Genomic DNA, 10,791 nt, shown 5'->3' with positions numbered 1-10,791 from the left:
AGTCTGATCTATTATCTCCGAATTCTGATCTATTTTTACTTATTTCAAAATTCATATTTATCTCTAAATTCTCACTTATTGTCTCAAAGTGTGACATTTTTCTTTGTTTGTTTGTTTGTTTCTTTCTCCTGACTCCTTTTTTACTTGTCTTTCTTACTTATTCCTTGATAAACAATTTCTTTTTCTATCTATCTATCTATCTATCTATCTATCTATCTATCTATCTATCTGTCTATCTATCTGTCTGACTGTCTGTCTGTCCGCTTTATTAGTCTGTGTCTTTCTTTATGTCCTCTTTTTCCTGCCTTTCTTTCTATTTCTTTTTTGTTTGTTTTTTTTTTTAACTCGATGTAAACCGCTTTGTATTTGAAAGTATATGAAAATATGAATTCGTGTAGTTTATGTGCATTATGTTATGTTAGTTGTCTTTTGCATTTAGTATTTGAATGAAATGAATCTGTCACTGAACAATGATTACTTGAATGGATAGTGGGGGTGGGGGTGGGGTGCGATGCCGTTTGGGACACAAGCGCTGAGTCCTGCGGGACTTTCCAAAACAACATGAACCCGGAAGTGCAGAGAAATGTGAGCGGACCTATGCAACCTTTCCCCAGTTTGTCACTTACACACACACACACACACACACACACACACACACAGAACGATAGCTGAACTTTCACTTTCTATCCGATATGCAGATTCCCCTCAGCCTGCACGCCGACCATGACATTAAACATTCAGAGTAACATCTGTTATAACGCCTGTTATAACCGCATCCGCAGAACAGCGTGCGTAGACGCAGACGCTAAACCGCGGACTGTTTCTTTCCTGCTGCTGGCTGCGATTCTGGGAGCTGAAACTCTAATCACAGCCGCGCTGCTGTACAGATTCACCCAAGAGCTACACACGGTAACACACACACACACACACACACACACACACACACACACACACACACACACACACACACACACACACACACACACAGACAGACAGAGACACACACAGAAAGAGAGAGCGCGTTCTTTCTTTCTTGTCTGTTTTTTTGTGTTTATTTGTCTTATTTTTCCTGCTTTCTTTGTGTGTGTCTTCCTGTTTCTGCCTTTCTTTTTTTCTCTATTCCTTTGGTATAGTCTTCGGTAATAAATATGTGCTGGGTAACATACCCTGTAACCCTGCATTATCCTGGGAATATCCCTGTAATGGTACTGTAATATCTCAGTAACATCCCTGTAACATTCTTGTAATGTCTCTGTAACGTCCCTGTAACATTTCTGTAATGTCTCTGTAACATCACTGTAACATCCCTGTAACAGCACTGTAACATGTGTGTAATGTCTCTGTAACGTCCCTGTAACAGCACTGTAACATTAGTGTAATGTCTCTGTAACGTCCCTGTAACATTCTTGTAATGTCTCTGTAACGTCCCTGTAACATTTCTGTAATGTCTCTGTAACGTCACTGTAACGTCCCTGTAACAGCACTGTAACATTCCTGGAAAATCCATGTAACATTCCTGTAATGTCTCTGTAACGTCCCTGTAACAGCACTGTAACATTAGTGTAATGTCTCTGTAACGTCCCTGTAACAGCACTGTAACATTAGTGTAATGTCTCTGTAACGTCCCTGTAACAGCACTGTAACATTAGTGTAATGTCTCTGTAACGTCCCTGTAACAGCACTGTAACATTAGTGTAATGTCGCTGTAACGTCCCTGTAACGGCACTGTAACATTAGTGTAATGTCTCTGTAACGTCCCTGTAACAGCACTGTAACATTAGTGTAATGTCTCTGTAACGTCCCTGTAACATTCCTGGAACAGCCCTGTAACGTTCCTGTAATGTTCCCGTATGGTTCCTGTAACACCTCTGTACCATCCCTGTACCATTACTGTATTGTCTCTGTAACATCTCCGCAGTGTTCCTGCAATGTCCCAATAAAGTCCCAGTAATGTCTCAGCATGTTTGAATTCCTTTACTTCCACTTTCACTTTGACAGACCACTGAATCTCTGGACCATGACGTCTTCCCGACCGAGTGTCTCCACCAACACGGCCGCGATCCAGCAGCGATGCACACCGCAGGCCTGGCAAACTGTGACCTCATGATGCAAGAACTCCAGAACAGCGTGAATACGGTAAAAACTTCAAACTTACTTTAAAAAAACATAACAAAATCCAATCCCATAATCATCATAGAGATTTGGAGCTTCCGATGTGGATGAGTGATGTGTCCTTTTAAATTCCACAGAGACTCTTGCTGGACATCCGCAACTCCTTATGGCAGAGTTTAGGAGGTAAATAATATGCACTTTCATGCTCAATTACCTAACATTGAATATTCATATTTCCATAATTGTGTTAAAATTTCGATTACAGTCTATTATTATGATACCGTAAAGCTGGGTTTAAATTGCCCCGATGAGAATTTACAGATTAATATGAACACGTTTTATTTCAAACATTAATTATATAGATGGGATCAGTAGAATTTTTGAAATATTATTCCTCAAAGCTGTAGTTTTTCCTCATATTTTCCTCATAAGAAGCCATCCTTCTGAATGGAAAAAAAGAAAACAGGCTGCCCAGGTGGGGCTCTAGTTGATTGTTGATTTATGGTATATTTCACAGAACACAATATCACCCAGGCCTTCAAACCAGCGATACATGTTGGGGCAAAGCAGGAGCTGAAACAGTATCACCATCCTCAGAGAACAGGTCTGAATAATAACATCCACTTGCTAATTCAATGCTAATACATCGCTTGATACTGTTCTATTTTCTAATTTTTCAAACTAATTTGCAGGCTTTCTCTGGAATTTTTTATCCTGCTCCCACCTTCCAAAAATATATCCCCTTCCATATGACAGTGGATTAGTTTTATCTCAGTTCAATTAAATTTTCATTTTTACCTCAGATTTTTTTCTTCGGGGGGTGGGGTGGGGGGGTGGTCTTGTTACCTCAGATATTATGTATATACATATAAGTATATGCATACACGTATGCTATATATATGTGTTTTGGATTTTTACCTCAGATGATTTCTTTTTGTGTATATCATAGACTTTTGCATTTTTACCTCAGATTTGTTTGGGTGTACCTCAGAATTACTTCAGGATTTTTACCTCGTATATTTTTTGTGTGTGTGTGTGTGGGGGGGGGGGGGTTAATTACCTCAGATATTTTGTATATACTTATGTTTGGATTTTTACCTCAGATTTGTTTGGATTTTTAGCTCAGAATGATTTTTGGGGTGGGGCGGAGGGGTGTAGGTTTACCTCAGATATTTTTTGTATAATATAAGTATGTTGTATATGTTTTGGATTTTCACCTCAGCGTTGTAATTTTACTTCATATATTCTTTTGGAAGGATTTTTACTTCAGAGTTGTTTCGGCTTTACCTTGGAATTACTTTAGGATTTTATTCACTGCGTTTGAGCAAAAACCAGGCCCTATGATATGGTGTCAAATTATTTCAAATGATGAATTTATAGTTATGAGAGTGGATGCCTTACCGCTACAAAAAAACCTGTTTTTTTTTTGTAATGGTCATACTTATTATTTAGTGCACCTTTAATTTCTTATCACCAGGTGATTCTCAGGATTCCCGGCTCACGTTAGAGCGTCTAAACTGGGAGGTCCTGAGTGGACAGACTACTCAGGAGGGCCTGATGATCCTCAGTCCTGATGGAGAAATTGTGGTTCCTCAAGATGGGATTTATTTCGTCTACTCACAGGTCAACTTCATGACCTCGCACCTGGGACCTGATCTCCAGCTGGTCCAGTACTTATTCAAGAGAGCTGCATCACATCCGGAGCTGATGATGCTTGGTAAAGCTGGTGTGAGTCGGCGTCTTGATCCTGAGTCCAGTGTGGGTCTGTACTCCAGCCAACAGGGGGCGTTGTTTCAGCTTGAGCGAGGCGACAGGCTCTCATTGTTTGTGAGCAACATGGAGGCCGTTCTCCTTCAACCAGAGGCAACTTATTTTGGGGCGTTTATAATAGACTGACATGACTTCTACAGGAGTTCAGGACAGTTTACTGATTTTGTTTTGGTAGTATTCACTGTAGCTCTGACACAAAGCCCCTGGTTGGACAAAAGAAGCCAGAAGTCCAAATCCAACCACTAAACAATGGCTCGAAAATAAAACTATGGAGTCACACAACACCACACAACAAAATACTGATCTGATCTTTACAAATTTGAAACAGAATTCTGTAACTACAGCAATTTTTCATGAAAGTATTTTCAACAGACATTTAGCAAACATTAATGTCAGCTTCCTTAATAACACTAAAATGCTAGCAAACTTATTTGACTAAGAGTTGTTTGGCTAACTAGCTATTCATAGATAACATCTACCTGTTATATCTAGATAGCTAGCTAATGTTAGCTAACCAGATAAAATCTAATTCTAAGCTGAAGATAATGTTAGCCAAAGTAGAGAGCTAGCTGAAGTTAACAGCTAGTTATTCATATTCATGGTTAAGTTTGCTAACTAAAACATGAACTGTTCGCTAATTTGCATACTGTTAACACATCTAACTTGCATAACTCAGTATATTGTAAATAATTACAGGACTACAGTAAACATATATATATATATATATATATATATATATATATATACATATATATATATATATATATATATTTTTTTTTTAAAAAGGGAAAAAAATGAATTTTTAAATTGCTTAAATATTTAAATGAGAGGAAAACATGCTGCTCAAAAGTAAGTGCCACCAGAGACATAAGATTTAAGTAATTTTCCTTAAAATATAACATCTTTTTATTTTAAAATATTAAAACAGAAAAAAACTACTACTAGTGCATACTACTTAAAAAGGTTGGGGTTTTTTTCCCCCCTCTCCAAGATACATGAAAATGCCAAAGGATTGACAGCAATCAAGTTATCTTTTCTTTATATAAATGTACATGTTTTAAATATTCAAATAAATAAATAAATCCTTAATCTGATACCGAACGTGTCTTGGCTGATTGACTTTGAGGAGGAACTTCAGCACTTTTGTTTAAAATAATAAAAGACCAGGACCAAACTCAGTACATAACACTGAATCCCGAATTTTTATTGTGAGCTGTTTTACAAATGCAGGTATTTCAGACAAAAATGAATTCGCTAGGTCTATATAAAAAAGTACATGGGATGAAATACGAAATTAAAAAATAAAATAAAATAAGAGAAGGGATATATCACATTAATATGGGGAAAACAAAAAAAAACAACAAAAGGTCTATACAAAAAACTCATTAAGGGCACAAGACAATAAATCTTAAGGAGAAAAATTATATTGAGGACTTTGTCTAAGTTTAAAAGAAACTTTGCACAGTTTTTCTCTCTTTTTTTTTTTCCTTTTAAAACGTATATGTTACGTGAAGAAACTACTAAATTCACTGGCGGGATTTAAAAGTATTGTACAGTATATGCATGTGTAAAAAATAATGACGAAAAAAAAAAAAAGACAGAGAGAGAGACACACACACACACACGTGTGTGTGTGTGTGTGTGTGTGTGTGTGTATGTGTGTGTGTGTGTGTCCTGGGCTCTCAGAACCGGCGCCGTTTGTAGTCGACAGGTGGGCCAGGACGTGGGAACGGCAGAGGAAGTCCACCTGCGTTTGCTCCGGCACCCTGTAAAACCAAACACGATGATTTCTCGGTTCTAACATCGACAAACTGCTGTGAACAAAGCGAAATATCTCGCTTGATTTATGGAAATTGCTACGTCATACCTCATTGGCAGCCATGTTGGGCGCTCCTCCTGGTGCAGGGTTTCCTCCCAAGGAGGTCCTGTTCATGGGAAGGCCTTGACCTTTAACCCCAAAAAGCACACAAACCAAACAAAAATAATTTAATAATAATAAAAAAAATGTTTTAACCCCATCAGTGGCAGCTGAAAGTAGAGAAGGCTGGGATGGAGCGAGTTAATAAATAAACGAAGGGAAGGGAGAAAGTGAAAGGAGGAGGTCTGTGAGAAGGACGGAGAATAAAAGGAGGGGAGACGTGACAAACCGAAGGATGAAAGAGAGGAGGAATCATGTTTAGTGTTGCACAGTCGGGTCTCACCTCCCATGTGCATCCTCATGTCCTGCTCCCTCTGTAACAGAAAGACACACACACAAATGAGAGCATTAACACAGAGCGTTTAAGGATGAGAGCACGGTACAGAACGTGTTAACGAGTCTTAAACAACTGCTCCTGGATTTTGTTGAACGTTGTACAGATAAGATTGCGTTCCCGATTTGACCACCAGGTGTCGCTGTGAGTCGGAGCAGATCAGCTCTCTGTACTCTCTTCACGGTGTGAATGATGATGTTGTAAAACGTAAATGTAAAACTTCATCATTTGCTGTAATAAAAGGAAATAACTAATATACTGTCTGAAATCAACATTTTATTCCTGTAGTTAGTGCACTTAAAGAGCTACTACCTCATTTACGGAGTTTGCGTGCACGCATGTGGGAGCGTACCTTCTCGGCGAAGTTGGCTCCAGCGCCTTGCTGTCTCCTCAGCAGCTCCTCGGTGTGAGCCCTGAGCTCCTCGTCCCTGCGGCGCCGCTCCTCCTCCTGGCGCAGCTCCAGCTGCTTCCTCTTCTGCACCTCCTGGTTGTGCGCCTCCTCCATACGCCTCAGCTCCTCCTGCCTCCTCAACAGATCTGCATGTGTGTGAGGGAGAGAGAGAGAGTGAGAAACTCAAGGAGGGAGAAAAGTAGAGTAAATTCGAAGGCGGTCACGGGACTCACCCTGTCTCATGAGGATGACCTGGTGCTCGTGTCTGGCCGCCTCCATCTCCTGCTCCAGCTTCTCCTGCGCCTCCTTGATGTTCCTGTCCACCTGCTCAAACTGCTGCTTCTCCATCTCCATCAGAGCCTTCCAGCGCATGGCGTACTCGTACTCGAACGAGCCGGGCTGGGCGAAGCGCGGGGGCTGCTCGCGTTCCCTGAACGCCAAAATGTTTGCAATGCAATACGTTAAATGGATTCTACTTGATTTGGCTATCTGAAAGCATGAGAGAGAGAGAGAGAGAGAGAGAGAGAGAGAGAGAGAGAGAGAGAGAGAGAGTGAGTGTGAGAGAAAGAGAGAGACTGACTTGTGGTACTGTGGGTTTTTGCTGACGAGTCTCTCTGGAAGTCCTTCGTCTTCATCCATCTGCTCCATGGGCTCCACCGTCACGGGCCGAGGAAACCTGGAATCGCACAAACAAACACTGTCGCTTATACACAACCGAGCGTGCACCGATACATTTTACAACTGACCGCTAAGAAGTTTGTACCCCCCTCCCGCTCAATGAAGTCATCATTTTCCTTTAAAAAAGGAAGCGAAACCTACGTCAGGTGAAATTGTACAAGTGGCTACTTCTGAAGGACGCGTATCTATAAAGGTATAAATGTTGTGGCGACACTAACGAGGTGAGGAGGAAGGCTCCGTCAGCACAGCGGTCCAGGGCTTTCCGGGCCGAGGGCTTGTTGGCGAATTCCACGATGCCCTTCCCCGTGGGCCGGCCACGGTCGTCCACGATCACGATGGCGCGCTCGATGGGGCCGAACATGGAGAAAGCCTCCTCCAGCAGCTCGTTGGATATAAACTGCGGCAGGTTCTTGACTGCGAGCGAAGCGCCATGAGTGGCAAAGCGCACGCGGATCTGCCGGCCGCGGAACATCGTGTCGTCCAGCTCGGCTTTGGCGATGTCCGCAAGGGTCTTCGTTTCCTGGGGACATCGATACATTATAAAATAAAATTAAAAAACACAGAAAGATCGAGTATACATGAGAAACCAGTGTTATGTGCACAATCTTACCAGACGGATGAACCCAAAGCCTCGGTCCTTGTTGATGAAGATCTCGGAGGGTTTGCCATATTTGGAGAAGAGCTTCTCCACTTCCTCTTCGGAGGTACCGGCGGGCAGGTTGCCCACGAACAGCCGGCTGCGCTGCGTGTACGTCTTCTCTCCGGGCTTCTTAAAGTTCGTCAGGTCGATGGTCAGACCAGCATCTGAGAAGCAACAGACACTTCAAGATTTTTTTAAAAAAAGAAAAAGCGACGCAAGAAACCGGCTTCAAAAACCGGCAGGTTCTTACTAGGGCTGGGTTGCTCCCCGCCATCCGCGTGCTGCCCGTTGCTATCCGTTCCCGGAGGCCTCCTGTCATGCTGCAGATTCGGCGGCTGCCTCGTCGGGCCGTGGTTGTGCTGGTCAGGACGGCCTCCTCTGTTCCCTTGCATCTGAGAACAGTACCAGAGTCACGTGATCGGAAAGCTGGTTTTAAACAGGCGATCAGTTTTCGACAATTGTGGTCATGTGATCCAAACATGGCGACCACCTTGTCAGGAAGATTGGTCAAACAAACTACAGTTTTAAAAATCATTCAAAAATATTTCTCGTGCAAGAGTACATGATTCAAGAAATTTACAAAGAAACAAAAGCCTAAAAAAATAATAAAAATAAATAAACAGTTGCTCTTGGTCCTTTGTTTGGATCTTTAAAGCACCGAATACGGACCTTTTGTTGTTTAATTGAATATTTAATGGTGTACCTCTCAAACTAGCTTTAACCAGATTAGAAGTGACAATGGCCTGATCCCAAAGAGACCTCTATACCCTACACATTCCCTTCATAACTACATTGCGAAATAATGACTTCTATGCTCCCTACATAGTGCACTACATTCCTCTTACAGCTCGGTTCGGGATTCGGCCAATACAAAGCTGCACGCAAATAAACACTGAACAGATTCTATTAATCAAAGCAGTCAGCTTCATTTCAGCTCAATAAGATTGTTCTAAAAAATTATTTCTACATTCTATTGCTAAATTACTGAATTATCACATAATAAATCTCAATATCAGGATTTATTAGCTAGCATTCGTGGCTAACACGAAAAGCGGCTCCTTGGCTCTCCTTTAAAAACCTAGCCAGCGCGCGAGTGAGTATTATCTACACATTTCCTTCAGAAAGGTAATATATGCACTTTGTCGTTTTTCTTTATCAAATAAACAAAAGCATCCTCACCTTAACGCAGTGTAAATATTCCTTTAAAAACCGGTCGCACGCACAAAAGTAGCCTCGACCACAAAGAGCACGAGAGGAGGAGCAAGTCACAACCGAACCTGCTTCATTTAGTAACAGTGCTTTCGCGGCTGTTTTGGATTCTGATTGGACGACAGGACAGTCACTCGAGTGACGCGGAGGCGTTTGAGACTTTTGATTGGCGAGAATCCGTTTCGAAATGCTCAACGGAGTCGTATTGGGCTTTGCGTGGCGGAAATGACGTGGTTAGTTAGTCAGCGGCGTAAAAGTAGCATTAAAGCTTAATTTTACGTAATATTTTTGTATCTGGTTCTTATGTTGCTCTGTTTTTGCTATAAACACTATGTTAAATACATTATCTCGGTGATTTTTCCAATTCAGGTTTTCGTTTGTCTAAATTTTGGACCATATATTCTAACTAACTAACTAACTAACTAATAATATCAACAACAACAGCAATAATAATAATAATAATAATAATAATAATAATAACACAGTGTTATTCATAAATGATTCTAATAATAGATATTAGATAAATGGTAGTTATACCATATATAACTACCGTTAATCGTAGCTAGCTTTTTTGTTTTAACTTTACATACCAGAATTAATTAATTAATTAAAAATAAACAATTAAGAAGAAAATCAGAGTGACGTATCATGGTGTGATAACAGTAAAAATTAAACTCAACCTCATCACTATTCATATTGTCACTTTTGACATTCAATTCCAGGTTAAAAAACGTGCCTTCATCCCTTCTTGGTGATAATTTAGTGTTTTTCAAATCCTCTTTCTCTTTTTCTCTTCCTTTACCGTTTGCAGGTTTGGAGTCAGGAATCTGGGGAGCAGAATTGTATGCATATACTCTTAGGCTAAAACAAAATGATAAGCAGATGCAATCATTACATGCCATCACCTTTTTATTGCAGTCAGAAGCAGAGCTTTTGGACCTTTCCATTTCCATCTATGGAAATATTTCCCTCGTTCAAACCTGGTTAGCCCTTTTATTACAAACCTTTTACTTGATATTAGCCTGAATAAATCTCAGTGGAGGCAAATCATTGAAGGGTTGAATGGGTTCAGCTGAGAGAAAAAAAACAGTTTGGGAAGAATTGCCCTGATGGCCTTATTTCTCTGGTCTCTGTGCTGTAAGCTCTTTATTTTTCCCTCAGCTTTTCTAAACTTTTCTCCATCGTCTTCAGGACCTCATCCTTGGAAAACACCACATCTGTCTGTTTGGTGTTTTTTTTTTCTTTTCAGCCACCAAAGTCACACGAGGGGCTTCTAGACTATTATTGTCATTCGAACCTTTCCTGATGACTGATTAAATGGCGAGGACTTTATGAAATAACAAGAATACCATCATACAATAATGAGAATATGGAATATGTTTCTTTAACGAATAATTAGGCATACATTGAATGGCATATAGAGTATCTACAAATGTAGGATCCACTGTGTTGCATTTATGCTAAAAAATAGTATAGTTTAATTTTAATGGAAACCTCCTCACATCCGAATTTGCTTATTATTATTATTATTATTATTATTATTATTATTATTATTATTATTATCATAATCATCGTGAGATGTACATCACTGCTTTCTTGTTACATGCAACTTGAAGCACAGAAACTTTACAGATTACCACAAGTAGCTATCACAGATCATGAAAACTATAAAAACCAGAGCTTAGTACTATATCAGAGACTTTTAGACTCTTGTAGAAGATTTTATTTAAAAAAACAAA

At 40.3% G+C, this 10,791-nt stretch overlaps 2 protein-coding genes across 2 annotated transcripts; one reads left to right on the top strand and one right to left on the bottom strand.

The window, feature by feature from the left end:
• The first annotated feature begins 266 nt into the window (after nucleotides 1-266).
• On the top strand, nucleotides 267-4,603 carry tnfsf10l4 (tumor necrosis factor (ligand) superfamily, member 10 like 4). The gene is made up of 5 exons (XM_053618159.1): nucleotides 267-909; nucleotides 1,999-2,136; nucleotides 2,250-2,295; nucleotides 2,630-2,716; nucleotides 3,590-4,603. Exons 1-5 carry the CDS (start codon nucleotides 724-726, stop codon nucleotides 4,006-4,008), a joined length of 876 nt encoding a protein of 291 aa, XP_053474134.1. The 5' UTR covers nucleotides 267-723; the 3' UTR covers nucleotides 4,009-4,603.
• A 458-nt stretch (nucleotides 4,604-5,061) lies between these two features.
• On the bottom strand, nucleotides 5,062-9,139 carry nono (non-POU domain containing, octamer-binding). Its single transcript, XM_053618665.1, has 10 exons — nucleotides 9,023-9,139; nucleotides 8,094-8,235; nucleotides 7,814-8,007; nucleotides 7,422-7,723; nucleotides 7,106-7,201; nucleotides 6,759-6,955; nucleotides 6,487-6,671; nucleotides 6,084-6,114; nucleotides 5,750-5,829; nucleotides 5,062-5,648 (listed from the first exon to the last, which is right to left on the bottom strand). The coding sequence occupies exons 2-10, from the start codon at nucleotides 8,233-8,235 to the stop codon at nucleotides 5,565-5,567; spliced, it is 1,311 nt and encodes a 436-aa protein (XP_053474640.1). The 5' UTR covers nucleotides 9,023-9,139; the 3' UTR covers nucleotides 5,062-5,564.
• Nucleotides 9,140-10,791: the final 1,652 nt, after the last annotated feature.

This window comes from Ictalurus furcatus, chromosome 28 (assembly GCF_023375685.1).
Source record: "Ictalurus furcatus strain D&B chromosome 28, Billie_1.0, whole genome shotgun sequence".
NCBI classification, from domain to species: Eukaryota; Metazoa; Chordata; class Actinopteri; order Siluriformes; family Ictaluridae; genus Ictalurus; species Ictalurus furcatus.
This window is presented reverse-complemented; position numbering and strand designations above follow the sequence as displayed.